Below are 17586 nucleotides of genomic sequence, written 5' to 3' on the forward strand. Positions count from 1 at the left end.
TCTTGCTCTTTGCGTATCAGTGGTGCTTAGAGTAATAAATCAAGAAGGTACATTACATTCTATCCATTATTTAATTACAGAACATGAGTGTGGTCCCCAGGAAGGTAAAAGTAGGCACTTAAAATTTGTTTTGTAAGCTTATTCCAGATGCCATATAAAAATAGATTATATTAATAGGAAAAATTTAGTGTTTAACAAATTGTTTTGTAAATAGGCTAGCACAAAAGATAAATCTTGTTACACTTAGACTAGACTAAAAATAACTTCATCTGAAAATAAAGTAAATAGTGCATTTTTTAGAACCTTCATTCAACTGTACATAATCCTGTGAGCTATGAAAACCGATGCCTATGGCAGGAAAGGGAAGTCCTAGTTATGATTATTTTTGAAGGAGCTGACAGCTCACAGCTTGCACTGGTGTCAGTGCAAGTGCAGGCTGCTGCTCCCTTAAATGTGGGGCGATGACACGAACCCTTTGGGGCTCCCAGCTGGGCTCAGCTTCTCCCTGCCAGCGCCAAGGGGCCGGTGCGGAAGCGTTCCCAGGATTGCCAGCTTCCCCGGCGCAGCTACGTGGAACCACAGATGCCCAAAGCCTTGGAGGCCGAGTTCAGCTTTGCTTCCTTGTAAATCCAGGGCAAATCCACTGCAAGGATGCCATGTTCTCTCTAGCAGGATGGCAGAAGCTGGCCCAGTGTGTGCACGGATGATTAAAAGCAGGGATTCTTGCAAGAAGACTCCCTGCTTTTCCTGTTCCCACAGAGGCTGTGGGAAATCACAAGTTTCATTGTTGCTGTGGTGTTTCTTACGCTTCTGACTCTTCCCCTTGTTCATGTAGGGTCCCGTCCTCTTCAGACTGGTCGTTTAAGAGCACAAACTTCCCATCGTTTGTTAATGGCACAGACTTCATTAACTGAGCTAGCGCTTCCGGGTCCTAAGGGAAAACAAGCAGACACGATGCTGAGCTGCTGCAGCACCTTGCAGAGCAGCACACTGCGCTCCTGGGACTTGCTAAGATCCGTAACCTGCACTTCTGGGACAGTGTTTAACCTAAAGGTTTTAGTGCAAGTCATTCTGGCCTCAGGTTTTGAAACACAGGAACTTGATTTCATTTCAGTAGGACCCCTTGGGTATGTAAAAATGGATCATTTGTATTGAGCCTTTATTCTGCTGCTCTGGCCTGGAATTGCTGTAATTGCTGAAAATGGAAGAGAAAATCCTAAATAATTGCTCGACCACCTTCTCAGTTGCTATAGTTGCACTAATGCGTGATCAAAAGGTCCTTCCCCGACTTTTTCCGAAATCCCAGCAGTAGGAATATACAGAAAACGTTTTTAGCCAAATCTTTACATGGGTAAATTTATATAATGGGCTGGGTAACTTTGCCTTTCTTTTTAAGCGAAAAAGCTTTTTGTGAGCTTTTCTCCCTAAGGGAGGAAGGAATATGAGTTTCCAAAACTGACACCATAATAGGTGCAATTTGTGCTTCAGCCAAAAGATTTACTTCAACCTTGCTCCCAGCATCCATCCCCATATAAAAATAGCTTTGCATCATCCTGCATGTGATTAAGGGGGTCATGTTTTATCTCAAATCAGGCTCTGGCAAAGTCAAATTGACTTTTAGATACTCTGGTTCTGTGAAACACTGCCTGCAAAATTTTGGAAGTGCTCCCCCATGCCCAGCAGAGGTAGCTGGAAAGTGCAACCATAACCAAAAGAATCTGCATCAAAACACAGATACAAGAATTAAATTAAAACACTTTTTTTTACCTTCTGTGCCTCAATGATTTCTTTTCCCAAGCTGATGGCATAGCAAATCTGAAAAAAAAAAAATGGTATTTACATCTTAGTTTCTTAGGGGTATTATTGCTTAATCTTGACTAACACATAGAAGCATCAGTGCAACCTCAGATAAAGGTCTAAAAACAGAGACATCAATTAGCAGAAAAAATACATAAAAATAAAACTGCCCTTTCAACTATTGGGGACTCAGTTTGGTGCTGCTTCAAAGCTCCCTTAAGGCCAGTTGATTCAGCTTTCTGTTCAGCAGAGTTGGTTTTGTTGCTGGGTGTGAGATTCCCCTCTCCAAACTGGTGCTGAAGTGCACTGGAGAACGCCCTCAAGCTAAGGCTTTTTATTTGTTTCTTGGACAGAAGAATTCCCTAGCGCATTCCTCCTTTATTTATCCTGTTCCCGTCGCATTACTGCAGGCGGCCAGCACCGAGCTCTCCCCCGTGGTGCTCACCAAGCCCGGCCGTCTTTCCGAGAGCGCTTCCCAGGCAGGCTTGGCTCGGCAGAGCTGACGTTCACTTTTGTTAGTGCTCGTGCTAGGGGCACTTCCTTGTAGCTCTCGCATTAGCGATCACATTTTTTCTGTCTTGTTACATGTGTCTGCTACATTAGCTACAAATTAGTTCGTTTTCTTGGGTGTGTTTTTTTCCTGTTTAGACTGAAGCCATCAAAGCCTTGCACACTAAGGCATGATACCCTAGCAAGATACCTAGCTGCTCTTGCTTCTATTATGGTTTCCCTGGTGTGTAAGCTAAGAAGCCTAAGGGCTGTTTTTCTAAATGAAGTGTATTACTAAACGCAATGCAAACCTTTTCCCCTTCCGTGTTGCTCTCGAAAACATACGCGCTCAGGGATTCCTCTCCCAGAGTGTCACCGGGACGCACCACAAAACCAATCAGCCTCTTGTTGTCCTGATGAGCCGCAAACTGGGTCACGCTTGCAAGGTCAAACTGGAAAAGTATCGTCAACAATTTTAGGTAGCACAAACTAGACCTTGGGTTCACGTGACTGAGATTTCACTGCTGTGGCAGCAAACCAGCAGCAAAATACAGGGAAGTTACTTACACTTGTTCGCGTAACTTGGGTTTGAGGGTCAATTAACCTGGAATTTAAAGGAAAAAAGAAAAGAGGTAACTTCGGGGTGCTCTGCAATACAGAGGCAGTCGCTATCACTGTTTTGGGGATGAGGAACCGATGCGAATGGAGCGCGTTAAGTTCATCTCCTGCCCCTGCCTCCCAGCCGTGCGAGCTGTGGTCGCAGCCTCCTGCTGACCCGCTCCCGGTGAAGCGCCCTGTGTGCACGAACCGGCCCTGCTGCCAACCTGAGCTCAGAGCAGCAAAGCAACTGCCTCGGGCGAACGTGCCCTGCGGTGAAACACGCACGACAGGGCAAGGCGCCGGCGCTGTGGCAGCGACGCGGGTGCGTGCGAGTGGAGGAAGAGGACCTGCCTGGACCTCACGGCAGCTTTCAATGCAAAGGCTGCATTTCAGTGCAGTCTTTCAATGCATTTTTCTACTTTTGAGTGCTTTATAGCCCTACCACATCCTCTGTATGTTCGTACAACTTTGTCAAGAGGATGATTTCTAGACACTGCAGAAAATGAGAGACATTTTACTAAGGAAAATAAATCTCAGGATCCTGACACCCCAAGAGGGTATTTCTTGGAAAAACAAAACCAAAACTACTCCACTAATCCGAAGTTATGCAAAGAGAAAAGAAAACTGAGAAATAAGAGATGAGGCTTTTATTGTACCTCAGGTTCTTGCTGGTGACCATGAGGTGGGACTCGGTCATACGGAAGATGTTATGAATGGCTCGAGCAGCTAACACTTGTCTCATAGCTTCATATATCACCTCACTTGTGTCATCGGACTGAACAGCCATGGAGCCCAAAAACCGGACTACGAACATCTGCTGCAGGAGTGAATCTGGAACATCAAAGGCATTAACTATTTCAGTGTGTTGCTTCACATGTAACCTCAGCTGTTGGAAAACTGAACCTACCCGCAGATACATTTTTTTTTCCTTCCAAACTCAGCAACAGAGCACTGGGTGGGGACTTCATTTCCGTATTTGCCAGGCATTGCTCTGACCCAGTTTTCAAGAGTACTTGAACAGGCAGCAAGTAGAACAAAATCACAGCTCCTAGGAAGCTTTTAAAAATGTAACAACTAGTCCTTTATGAATCTTTTGATTAGTTGGTATAATTCACTTGATATCTTGTTACAAGCTGAAGGAACTGTGACAAATAAACTGTGATAAACTGACAATTATGCATAATGCTTGGCTGACATCAAACCAGTTCTTACCTTTAGACTTTATATATTCCTGTTTGTCTTAAGCCTTCCTGCCCTTCCCCGAAGATGATCCTAATGCGTTTTTCATTCAGCTCTTCCTTGCTCACTGAGCCTCTCTTACCAATCTCTTCCCTACAGGGGACGCAGCTCTCACTCGAGCAGGCGCTGCGTGTTCAGCACAGCAAGGCCAGGCAGGATCCCGGGAACGCCGCGGCTCCGGGAAGGCTCCGGGAACGCTCGGCTCCGCTGCCGCTGCGCCCAGGCCGCTCTGCAGAGCGGGGCTGCAGGCCCAGGAGCGGGGCCCTCGCCTAAGGGCTGTGCTCAGCTCCAGCTCCCATCCCAGCAGGGATCTCCTCTTGCTGCTGCTGCCCACAGCGTGGTTACCAAACAGCCCCATCAAACCTCTTCTGAAGTAGTCAAGAGCTACCCTTTAAAATCAACCCAAGCCAATCTTTTTGCCTTTCATCTTTTTAAGTAAAGCTGATCTGGGATGCAGCCTGGACAGTCAAGAAAGAGGTGCTTTCTCACAGCTACAGGTGTTCAGAAGGCAGGCTTGGGAGAAGTTGCTACCTTCAGCTGTCTTACGGGGCTGTTACTGATGCTCTGTGATATCGGTTGCTTTCATTAAGAGACAAGATAGATAGGTTGACAGATAAATTAAACATAAGATCATGATTAATTTTAACTAGGAGAATGAAGCACTTCTTACTTACCTTCCTCCTCATCTTTACTGCCGTCTTCAGATTCCCCAAACGGGTTTGCACGCCTATGAAATAACAATAAAAACTCTAATTACAGATTGTTGCCACAAATGCTGTGCAGTACCTAGCGATCTCCTCTGAAATCACTCCGTTGAGAGTGATGACTGTCTCTGACCGTACCTGCCACCTCTGTTCTGATCCAGGAACTCCGTGGCAGGCAGTACAATATCAAACTGAATCGGGGTTCCAGGAGCAATGAGTTGTGTTGAGTCTTGCATGCCAGCTGTTTCATGGGGAACTGCTTTATCATTTGCCATATTCTTTACATTCTGGCTAAAATGAAAGTGGAAAAATATTTCAGAAAGTGATTCCAGCTCTTTGCTTTGATGGGAGACGATGTTATTTGAAAACTGAAAGCAGGAATGAAGCAGTACTCGTAACTATAAAGAATATTTTCCTATTAATTTGATATTGAGCACTCCTATAAAATTTCAGTTTCATTTGTTGTATCCAAAATCATTTAGCAGTAAATGCTGGTACACAAAACCAGAATTCAGATCAATTCTACATGACTGTAGATAGACCATCACTAACCTATGCTCCCTGCCCTCCAGTGTCCGTACAGCTGCATATCTAAAAATATGGCAATTGGGACAACTTCCGAGATCCTTCCTGGCCCACCAGCTTCTTGCAATGTGACAGTTAAGAAAAAAATATTTCATATTCAGATTTCTTCCTGCGCCCTTTCTCAAAGAATGAAATTTTAAGATTCCTAGAGCTACAGAACTTAGAATGATTCACATTACTATATACAAGACACCTGCTTTACTAGTAGCATCTCTTATGTCTAGAAAGCTTTTCTGGTTGTGTGCAGATGCAAAAGTGACCCAGAGATAATCTGTCAATGAAATAGCTACTTCCTTTTGCCCAGCCAAACAGATGGAGTTGCTTTCCCTTTTATAAAACTCCAATCAAAGGAAAACAGCTGTACCATGAATAAAATGAGAAATGAAGTAATTTGACTGGCATGCCCCATGCCTAGAGGGGATCTTTGCAATCTGCAAGCAATCACAATAAAGAGGAAAATAAATCATAATAAATGCACAGGTAAGGAGGTAAAAAAAGGGTTTGAATGTCTAAAACTAACTATCTAGGTAAGAATTTAGAATTTGGTGACAAATTTGGCAGAAAAGTCTCTTCACGTTGAAGTTGGTGTGTCACAAACTTGCCCTATTTAACTTAACACACAGCAGCTCTAGGCAGGGATCCAGTCCAACCTGGGGCTTGTGTTGGATTGATCAAAGCCCGCTCTGATTATGACTGGGCAGGACGCTGGGATCGTTAATGAAGCAGAGAACTCGAACATGGACTATGCATTTTGAATATAAGCATACCCTAGAGTGTTATTAACAGTTTCTGAAGAAGGAGGGGGGCTTGACTGATTGATTGAATGATCACAGGAGAATCACAATAATGATTCTGACAGCCATGTAGAACACCGACAGGAACTGGCTCAGGTAATACTTAAAAATAAACTTGCCTTAGTGTGTACTGGGGGCTGTGCTGCACTATATACTGCACAATGTTTACAAATAAAGCTTTAACTTTGTTTCAGAACAAGCAGCAACACCCAGCAGTCACTATAAGGAGTCTCAAAGCATTACCATGGCCCCCAGCCTTCCCTAGGGAACAGCAGTAGCGGCATCTGCACCAGCCTCTCAGCAGCCTCCAGCCCACTCAAACGAGGATGTTACCTGGGATGCTGAACTTCGTGTTTCTTCCCCAGGCTGGTAATGGGAGTCACTGCTTGCAGGGCCGTCTGATTTAACTTGATAGCAGCTGCCTAAGAAAACCAAGAGCAATTCCTGTTGCACACCCGTGCTCCGGGCGTGTTGTCACGCAAAGAGCAAACCCCAGCAAGCTGGAAGGAACAGGCTCACGGATGGAAACGAGCTCCTACCTCGGGATTGTCAGTGAGATAGATCTGTCTGGAGATGTTGTTGATGGCACATATCCACTAAAAGGAAAAATGAAACTGAGCTCTTCGAACTCGTTTGTGTACAAGAATGACAATGTTAAGAAAATATTTTTACCTCCTCATACTCCTTCTTGCTTTCTGCCTGAAGAGTTATACCCCTAAAATGTAAACACAGTGGGTCATATGCTAAGGTCACCACTTTTTCTCTATTAACTATCAAAGGAACAAAAATCATGAATAGACTGCACTAAATGATACCAAATTTGCTGTTCAGGCCGTTGTATGGGGAGGCAGATTGGAATGAACATCCCTATAATTTGGAAACAGCCTTCTGGAGGCCTAGAAAACCTTACTATTATAGCAAGCATCTTTAATGGAAACACCATCTGAAAGGCAGGTGTCCTCAAATGAAACCTGTGTCTCGTACAGTTTGCCTGTAGGAGTGGTGATCTGAAAGCAGTATCTTCTGTCTTCACAGTCTACGGCCATCACGGAGCAGTTGTCCAGATCCTGAATCAATCCTCCAGCTACTGCTCCCCGGGGCTGACACATCAAGTTGCCACCTTGAGTGAAGAAATACAGCCTTTCCCACGTGGTTGTCACCAGACCTGTTTTACTGAAGAGAATACGCAGTGCTGAAGAGTCAGTAGCATTTTAGACACGGCTCCAAATGACCTTATGTAACTGTGAATATATCCCAATGCTATGCTAGACTTTAATTTCAAACCTGAATTTTTTTTTAAATGAAAAAAAAAGTTTAGAATTAAAAGATGCACTTGTTCCTAGCTGAGATGAATCCTTGATGAAAGAAAAGCTAGCTAGCTATATAAATCAGCACTGCCTCCTAGCTAGGGAATAAAAGGATTTTTATTGTAACTGGCATATTATTTAGCTTCATAGAAAAATGTATTGTCAAGCTGATGAGCAGCAAGAAAAAAATTTAGCACAGTCATCATTAAGAAAGTAAATTCTGCAGTAGTATCTCCTAGTCCTCCTTCTGCTTAGCTCTTTAAGTCCTTTATATTGGACACTGTGATTCAGCTCTTAGCATGCTGCTAGAAATGAGCAAATGTCCAATACTCACCAAAAAAAAAAAAAACAGTCTAATTGGTTTAAGCTTTTAACCTCTGTTTTCAAAAATGACAGAGACATTTCGAAACTGAAAGGTAGAACAACTACAAAATTTAGCAGGCTAAAAGCCCATTACATTAAGAGTTTTTAGGACCTAAACAAATGCAGCAGCTAGTCAGCAAACAAACAAGCTAGCAAATAACAATCGCCGTCTTACTTTCTTAGATTGAGGTAGCCAGCCTTCTGGATGAGATTTCTATTGATAGCAGGTGAAGTTACATCAGAGTCCGGAGTGTAAACGGATTCATTAACTGAAATTAAGTCTTGCTGCGATACCCTCATTGCTTCAGCTTCAGCATCCAGCTCTCCCTGTATGCTGGCAGCAGGGAAACAACAGGTCACTGTTAGTCTGTTTGTATCAGGATACAGCTAACATCTGTAAACCCTACAAGAACAAAGATACCAGCTGAGATGATATATGACTCCAGTTAAATTTATAAAGCCTTTGAGCAAAATCGCCTACTTTTTGGGGGGGGGGAAATATAAATATAAACTTCATTTTTTCAAACAGACTTTCCAGGAAAGATGATATAAGTTACATGTCCAAGGGTTTCTCTAAGCACTGGATAAATCAGTGCAGTTTGGAAAGACTGGCAGAAAGAGACACGCGAGCAGGAGCTATCCCAGCAAATGTCACCTGAGGCCAAGGAGACGGGACGCACGCGCTCTGCTGACAGGGACAAGGGCTTACAGAAAACACAGCTTGTCTTGGGCAGGCTGGCAGGAAAAGCAGGGCCAAGATTTCCCCTTGCTCTTTGTTTTGAAATCACAGCTTGAAGATGTCACTTTCCATATGTTTTACAGAGTAGCTATGCCTTTTTCTTTTTTTTCCTCCTTAAAGTTTATATTGCTTGTACTAAAGTTTGTTATCTTCTTTCTCCAGGCACCATAAAGAGATGACCAAAAATATCAGAGTATGTTGTAAACATGAAATGGATACACCTGAGGGATATTTAAATGGTGAGAGTGAAGAGGCAAGGTCTGTTTTTGAGACACAGCTCTTAAGAGCAATGCCTGTATGGCTTTATAGTGCTGAACATACACAAAAGTGTCTCTAGCATAGTCAGAGTCACAGAATGCTTGAGGTTGGAAGGGACCTCTAGAGATCACTTAGTCCAATCCCCCTGCTCCAGCAGGGACACCCAGAGCACGTGGCACAGGGTGGCATCCAAGCGGGTTTGGAAGATCTCCAGAGAGAGAGATTCCACAGCCTCTCTGGGCAGCCTGTTGTGGAGGCTCCTTCTCTGGAGATCTTCAAGACCCACCTGGCTGCGAGTGGCTCTATTCACAGTAGGTTTTACTGTGATGCGTCCTGGCTTTCACAGACCTCACTCCTGCTTATTCACAGTCCTATTCCTGCAACTGTGTAACTTGTTGGAATTCTCATCCTGAGACCAGTGATTAACTGATTTCCAGCAGTAAATTTTCCATTGATTCCAACACAAGAAAATATTCTAGCAAAATCTGCAACTCAAGTCTTGGTTTATCTTTAATTTTTGTTAATAATACAGCTTTACACGTTGTTGTGTTTTAGAAAGCACCCTAGTGTAGACTGCCCAAACTGAATTCTTTTTGAAAATACCTGTACTCATCCTGTTTGCTGAAAGTGGTAATTGTGGAAAGGTATCTGAGTGCAAGTTCAACTCAGAAAGTGATCATTCTTTGTAGAATACATATCATACAGACATATACAGACAGTGTTGAACATCTACATATGCATAATCCTCCTGTAAGATGTGTCTGGTTTGAAGTGGAAATCAGACTAGTGATTTTAATGGGAAAAAAAAAAAGGAAAAATAAAAGCAGCAAGTCAGGGTTATTATATGATATGCCAGAAATGCCTTATTTTTTTTCCCCCATGTTACTCTCTCAGACAATAATTGGCAATCACTTAATTTTCTGAGCTTCCCACTGATCATTTTAACAGGTCTACCAGACCAAAAGTCCTGCCTTTGTTTCCATCAGCCTTAGCAAGGCTGAGTTTGGCTGGTAGATCATCCTGATCAATCACATCAGCCAGATGGGCTCAATCACGAAGCTACTAAAGGCCTGCCACTTGAAAATGAGACATAATAAAGTTAGTATTTTTAAAAAATAACTGCTAGACTTGTCAGATAAGTACATCATGGAACTCCATATAGCTGCTAGTGCTATTTGGTGCCTCCATGGACAAGAAAACAACAGATGGTTTTAGATCATCTATCTGCACTGTCCTTTGTGTGGCTTGAAGTCCAACTGGCTGCTGCCCCTGCAAGGCTGTGCCCCTGGGCTCAGTCATCTTCTGAAGGTCACTGTGGTCAGGGAGGGTTTCCATGACTGAAAAAAGGGAAGTGGCATGCCCCTCCTGGTGAAGAAAAGCAAGAAACAGAATCTAGGCAAGTGTGCCCATCAGCTATTCCTCAGTTCCTCACACAGATATGGAACAAAATCTCCTACAAGCCTTTTCCAAGCTTGCCCATGAAGGAAAGGAAGGTGACTAGGAAGAGCCCCCACAAACCAGGGGCAAACCATGCCTGACCAACCTGACTGCCTTCTGCAGTGAGATGACTTGGGTTGGTGGATGGGAGGAGAGTAGTGAATGTTATTTCACTTGGTTTCCCATAACATTTTTATGAGTAAACTGGTGAAATATGAACTGCAGAAGTGGACTGCAAGTGGACTACATTGCTGCTGGAATTCTGGACCTGCACAGTGAGCTGGATTAACTTGCTGTCCTGAAAGAAAACAAATCTGCCAAATAAAAAGCTTTTAGTTAGAGCAGCAGCAGATCTGCTCACTACTGGCCTTGTGATTCCCAGCACCAGGGAAGAAAGGGACACAAATTTCAATAACTGTGTGATCTTAAATCATGAAGCCATGGCTCGTGTTGTTAACTGCCAAGTCGTATAACGTGTGCTCCAGAATTCTGCAAGCTTCTCTTCTAGGTTTCCCAAGGACCCCCCAGCCCTGCTTTAGCCATGCTTGGGTTATGCTTTCGAGCTTTGCTATGTGACTTTGGGAGGGAAAAAAAAGAAAAAGGAGAGAGGCAGACCCAGCAAAGCAGGCAAGCAGCCTGTTTTTGTTTCCATTCAGCCCTGTGTACTGTCCAGAGTACAGATCCATCAGATTTTGAAAAACAAGGGTTTATTCTATGCTGAGGATACAGCAAGAATTTGTAAATATACAAAGTGGTCCTTGCACACAGAGCCTGTAAAACACAGACAAAATGCTCTTAATAAATAAAGAGCACTGTTTTAAGGGAGTTTAAAATCTGTTACCCGCTCTGTACAAATGCTGTGTCGAGGGTGGAGGGAGTTGCTTGAAGAGCAAGTGCTAAAAGGTGTAGGAATAAACATAAGGGTGCAGGAAATAAAGAATCTACTACACAGTGAGGTTATTTATAACACTGCTCTCAAATTAACAAACATACATTATTTAGAACTCCAGTAAAAGTAATCATGCAGCTTTATTCCAATATGGAAGGCAAGAAGCAAAAGGCAAAGGAATCAACCTAGTGTTCCAGATTTTAAAATCAGTATTTCATGTTTTCTCTATTTCATTTTAAATGCAAAGTTTACAACAATTACAGAGACTTAATTATAAAGAAAAATGTCAGAGAGAGAAAAGAAGAAATAATCACAAAATGAGGCGTGCTAAAACAGGGTATTTTTTCAATAAGGTCTCATCCAAAAGAGTTTGAACTCATGGGCACAGACACAGCCTACATCAGACACCGTGAGCATGTTCTCTAGGCAATAGGCTTTATTTGCCTTATGTACATAGATCATCAACCACTGGCCCAAAATCTAGGTTGGGATGCTACTGTAAGAATAATTTATTTTGGCTACAGCAGACCCAGAAAGCATAAATGTCTGTACTTCAGCACTTTAGCTCTATTATACTATTACTTCTATTAAGCCCTCTTAAGCTCAAATTCTATGCTTGTGTGTTCAGGAAGAGATACAGAAATGTCTCTCTTGTGCCTTTAAACACTTTATATAGTTACTGGCTGCACTGTACAGTCTAGTGCACTGACAGAATTTTCCCTTGTATGCACAAACAGACCTCCCTTCCACCTGCTGCTTTGTCACCACACACCCAGGCATGCCATAAAAACATGGAAGCATTCTCCCTGAATAAGGCATGCAGGCCGTGTCCACTGCGCGCTGGAGATCATTGCAGTATTGCTCAGAATTCAAAGGAACAAACAACAGGAAGCTTAAGTATCCTCTTACCTTTGAACCATGTCTGAAACAGAAGACAAAAAGCTATCCATCCTTTTGGAAAACATCTCTGCTCCTTTTTTAAAAAAGTTGATCTGTAAAATATACAACAAGGGGATGCTGGAAGTTATCTTGGAAGGTCCTGGCAGGGAAGTTTGTGTTAACAGGGGTCCCATGATGACCAACGCCTTGGGCTGGCAATCAAAGACATGGTTAAAACAACTGCCTTGCCCTCCTTTCTTTGTCCTTCTCCCTTTTGCTCCCCTCCAGCCCCTCCACACCCTGTTGCAGACACATCAGCTACAGGCTGCTGCCAGGCACCTTCCTGAGGAGGCTGCTGAAGGGCTAAGGAGACAGGTACCAGGTACTTGGTAGATAAAATCCAACCTAAAATTTTTTAAACTTCTATGGCATTGGGAAAGTGATGTTATACAACCAGTGCATTTGTGTCAGCAGAAGCCTCCAGGGCAACCAGTTATATGACATATATTTTTGCCATTGATTTTCCCCAAGAGAGGAGCTGCAAGTAGTCACAAAGGCCAAAGTGCACTTATTGAGACTGAGGGTGAATTCGTGCTGAGAACACTTTAGAGATATGGCTTAGCAGGCACACAAGAGCAGCAAGGCCCTCAGCGTAGAGCTGGCCTGGGATCACCCTCCGTGTGGCACCGCCACAGCCAGGACATCCCAACAGCCGTGTGAAACCCGACGAGGACAGCGCGTGCATGCGATCAATGAGCCTTCTTGGAAAGGCCCAGGGAGCTACCTCTGGCAGAAATGTAAAAATACCGGAACAATCCTTCGCCGTTGAGCAATTTATTCCCTCTCATCCTGCAGTACTCACAGTTCTATTTCTTTTCCCCTAACCTTGGGAGATGGGATTCCTCTCACTTATAATACAGATTTCTGCAACTAAGTTAGTGACCAGGGAATTCTCCCTTTATAGACAAAGGAGAGAAACAGCTCTCTTAAAGAATGATTCACCTCTTCTGTTTCAGTAACCTACTTTAGGAAGGAAGGGTCTCAAATTCCACTGACTACAAGGAGACTGACATGCCTGGCTTGGATGCTGATGCGACTTTTCAGTTAAACAAACCCTGCATTAGCAGCTGCTTCTTCCAGAAAACTCTTTAGGGCCTGATCATTCTGCAGAAGTGCAAAACAGAAGGCTCATCTGTTCTGAGTAATTAATAAAGAAAACATGCACTGGTGAAGCTGAAGGTGCTTCACAGGATTTAAGCATCAATATCACTGACTTCTGGCTTCACCGTTACTCCCACAGCCCTAGACTTTCCAGCATTAAGCACTGAGATATGGCAATTTTTGCTGGATAAAATACAAGGAAAGGAAGTTCTGATTGGCTCCCAGTGGTTTACTTAGGTGATACTGTAACTTTACCATCCATACCTGTCCTCGTGCGTATCCTAGCATAGGTTCCATCATTGCCACTCTCTTCCTGTACTGCAGAGCATTCAGGGCACAGTAATATTGCAGAGATGAAAGATGCTGCTTTCTCCTCGCATTTGCCACTTCTTTGGCCACTTCTGCCTTCAGCTGAATAAAAATTGATAAAGAGTCTGAACAAAGCGTTGCTGTTCACCTGGATATATTTACTAATTATTTTCAAGTTATAATTACAGCACTGTCACTATAGAACCTCTCCACATTAAAATGAAGGATGAGAAACAAAGCAAGCCAACCTCCAAATCAAGTACTTCAAGTTCTGCTCTAGCTGCTTAAGCATTTGGGCAGCCACAAGGACTACAAACTATACAAGTACTGAAACTAACACAGTGCATCTGACTGCAATGCAGTCAGATACAAGACATTTATTTGCAGCTGGGGTCACAACACAGGCTTGGAAGTGCAGAATTCACAGGTGAACAGTTCACCATGTGCTCTATCACCTCCTCTTCTGCAATGCATTTCTCTGAAAGGACTGCTCTGTCCTTCTAGAATTGAAGCACTCATGACAGAGCTAATCATATATTCTTGGCATACAGGAGCGTCCTTTGGAGCAGTGGTCCAGTTAGCAATGAAGAAGATACATAAATAGTCCCAAGAAATCAGTTTCATGTGCTGTAAGCAGACTTACAATGCACACAGAGAAACACAGCAGGAAGGCAGATGAGGAAAATGAAATGTTTGATATAGAGCAGACACGAGGCTTCACGACACAGCGCCCAATGAACAGTACTCACTGATACAGCATCATCACATCAGCTGTACAGCAGTAGCCCGATGCAAATCTCATTATATCTATTTGGCTTGTTTCTGTCTCAAGATCTCTCCTGCATCCAAATGGCTCTAGTTCAGCAAAATACTTGATCACTTGCTTTCTTTGGAGTAAACAGGTAAAATCTTGTTGAACTGAAGTCGAAAAGCTTTGTGTCTGCTTGGAAACTAAATCACAAGTACTCTTGAGCTGTTGTGAATTCAAGAGATGAACTCTCAAAAGTTCATTAGTGCATGTAAGGATTAGCTGTAATGATGTAGACAGAAGAGCTGATGAAAACTTTTCCTTTTCCTTTTCTCATTCTTTACCTTTTCATTTTCTTTCCTTTTCGGTAACCTGCTATACTTTGCCATGGACACGTCATGTTCTGCAGACAAGGAATATTTTTTTAGAATTGGGATGTGTGTGTAAATGGCTTTCAAATGGCTTCTGAGATGTAACAGTCGGGGCACACCACTAGAAACACACCAACCCATGACACATACCATTGCTAGCAAGGCCAAAGAGATCCTTCAGTGTGCTTACTTCTGGAAAAGAAAAACATTCAAAATATTAAAAGCTGTAAACACCATTTGTTCAACTGAGACCACTGCATGCTTAATGCCCAAGTCATTCTAATCCTCCTAAAGAGATATATAAAATGTATCTGTCTTGAAAACGATAAATCTCATCAGCTGGTTGAGAAATGAGCAGACAGATAGAAAAGTAAGAGCCAACTTTACTTTGTTGAATGACATACAAATATGAACAAGATTGGATATCTGCTGCTAATTAACCCAAAGCATCATCATTTCTCTATGCTTGTCATGACAAAAGGTCCACCACCACTGTAAGAGACCAGCAGTCCTGAACAACTTCCTGACTAGGCTTACATGAGACACAGAAATCTCAGTAGGTCCCACAGACTAGCACGACACCTGAAATAAAGCCCCTTCCTTGTCAGGGAATCTTCGTTAGTGCAGAGCTCTATTTTTTGCTAAACTTCTCTGTGAAAAGAAACAGTTATCAAACACATCTGATTGCTGGCTATGGTGCTTCTCAGACAAACATCAGCCAAAACTTTCTGATTCATGTAGAGGGAAGAAAAGCTAAATATGAGATTCAGTTTTCACAAGTATTGGGCACAAGCTGGCCTCAGTGTCCGTACCACTATATACCACAACTGGCAAAGCCCTTTTCAGAAAGCTGCAAAGAAAGGGCATTCATCAGAACAGCCATTATGTAACTGTGGAAAAAAATCAGGGAAACTCTGACAAATAACTCTGGTTATTTGTAACAGCCAACTCATAGATCAGCTTACTGACTAAACCTTTTCTTCCCACAACACTTCTGTTCTGATTCTAATGCAAGAAAACAGAAACGCTTGCTCAGGTGCAACTAACTTCCACCTAGAGAGTTCTACAGTATTCAGCACATGCAGGTAACAGGATTAGAAGCAGGAGAACACAGTTAGATTTCCTTGCTCCTTTGTTTAAGCCTACAGGGAAATTTCAATGCATCCAGGACTATCCACTGAAAATGCTTCTCTACTGTCAGACAAAAATGGAGGTTGGGATGGATGGGTGGAATATAAGGGACTTCAACATTCAAGGAAGCAAAAGAAACTTGTTTGTCATGTCTGAAACAGCTGAGGTTTTTGGTTGCAGGCTTCACTTGCCTCTTCTTTCCATGCTCTCCTCGTATGCACCAGGGGACAGAGGACACTAAATTGGGGGTGGACTCACCATGACAATAAAGCCACATTTATAGACCCAAAATCTTAACATCCAAGTGCTTAACATCCAAGTTGATTTTTAACACTACCTTATAAACAAAACATCCATTTTGATATGGAGGCATCTTGATTTTTTTTAACAGTACGGTATGATATAAGGAACATAAACAGGCTATTATTTGGTAGCAGTTGTTCTGTCTCCCAATAAAATGTCTTTAAAAAGTAAACAGGAGAGTAAGCTGAACATGCTGCGCTAAAATCTCATGTTTCTGTTGCACGAGTAGGTTAGAATGTCCTTGACCTTAAATATCAACCCTCCTTTGAAATTATACCAAATGTTTGCGCTATTGCTGCTTTGCTGTTTAAATAAGAAACTTCTAAGTTTGTGCAATCATATTACTTTGAACTTTCCCGGGATAGCAGAGTTTTAAAGAGGACAGATTGCTTAAGGAGAGAATACAACATATTAAGAAAGAAAAAAATCCTTATGTGGCCTTTCAAATGAACATAAACTTCTAAAGTTAATCCTTTTTGCAAGCCGGATCCACTGCAAAATTTCCCTGCTTTGGGTAATAATATCATTGACTCCAGTGAAATTACACTAATGTAAAAGCAGAGGGCCTCGATGAAGAATAAAGCCACACATTTTCAAACTTGCACTATCTGCATAAAACGTGGTGAATTTGCACTATTTTGCACAAATTTGCATGTGGCATTCAGCCTCAGCTTACTATGAAATAAATCACACAAGAAAATACCAAGAGAGAAATTAAAACTAAACTTACCTGTGAGATCCTTTTCCCGAAATTGTATTATTGGGAGAACCATCGTATCTGCAAGCTGTTTTGCCAATTCAGAATGGAGAATATTGAGCTGAAAGAGAGGAGTGCCCCTGAGAAACAATGTACATAAGAAGAATAATCCACTGCCTGTTGCTGAACTTGGAGTGATGCGTACATCTCCATGAAACAAACTTAGCCCTCCTGAATGTCAGAATTCTACTTAGAAACCCACGTTCATGTGTGATACAAAGCATAAGCATTTACCTGTGTCATAAAGGGCAAAAATTTCTTGGCAAACTTCTTGCTCTTTTAAATACATCATATATACAACTTAAATTATTTTTCTCTTGCAAGCAAAAGTATAAAGTATAAAGTATGAAAGTATAAATGCTTTCAAAAAGAGACCTTTGTTATGCTTGTAGAGCACCCTACACAACTGGGTGCAGCCCGTAACTGCTAAAAATGTCTAACCCTACTACAATAATTATTATTAAAAATTCATCTTTGGATGTATTCAGGCGAATGTCTACTAAGCTGCAGCAGTGCCACGTTATCTTTCCAGAGGCCTCCAGGCAGGGTTATATAGACAGGGAGGAAGTCTCTATTTCTCACTACATGATACAAAACTAAAGCAGGGTAATTCAATGCCTGCAGAATGGACAACTGGCAAATAACAGGTACAGGGACTGGCTAACACATGTAAAAGGAGGCTAAGCAAAGGAGCAGTTTCTTGTCAACGAAAGGGAATACAAAGGT

At 42.5% G+C, this 17586-nt stretch overlaps 1 protein-coding gene across 1 annotated transcript in view; it reads right to left on the reverse strand.

The window, feature by feature from the left end:
• The window catches only part of APPL2 (adaptor protein, phosphotyrosine interacting with PH domain and leucine zipper 2), a 33288-nt gene continuing 15702 nt past the window's right edge, over positions 1–17586 (reverse strand). Inside the window, exons 5-21 of the mRNA XM_088521673.1 lie at positions 16834–16921; positions 14820–14861; positions 14643–14701; positions 13506–13652; positions 12111–12193; positions 8054–8212; positions 7193–7381; positions 6881–6923; positions 6748–6804; positions 6542–6630; positions 4968–5120; positions 4800–4852; positions 3543–3717; positions 2854–2890; positions 2598–2738; positions 1768–1815; positions 1–931 (exon numbers count right to left, since the gene is read on the reverse strand). Of these exons, the coding sequence (XP_088377799.1) occupies positions 803–931; positions 1768–1815; positions 2598–2738; positions 2854–2890; positions 3543–3717; positions 4800–4852; positions 4968–5120; positions 6542–6630; positions 6748–6804; positions 6881–6923; positions 7193–7381; positions 8054–8212; positions 12111–12193; positions 13506–13652; positions 14643–14701; positions 14820–14861; positions 16834–16921 (1692 nt within the window). The 3' untranslated portion in view covers positions 1–802. The remainder of the gene's footprint in view (positions 932–1767; positions 1816–2597; positions 2739–2853; positions 2891–3542; positions 3718–4799; positions 4853–4967; positions 5121–6541; positions 6631–6747; positions 6805–6880; positions 6924–7192; positions 7382–8053; positions 8213–12110; positions 12194–13505; positions 13653–14642; positions 14702–14819; positions 14862–16833; positions 16922–17586) is intronic.

Source organism: Tinamus guttatus, unplaced genomic scaffold (genome assembly GCF_059628265.1).
Source record: "Tinamus guttatus ecotype Peru unplaced genomic scaffold, ASM5962826v1 Tinamus_guttatus_pri_ptg000125l, whole genome shotgun sequence".
NCBI lineage: Eukaryota > Metazoa > Chordata > Aves > Tinamiformes > Tinamidae > Tinamus > Tinamus guttatus.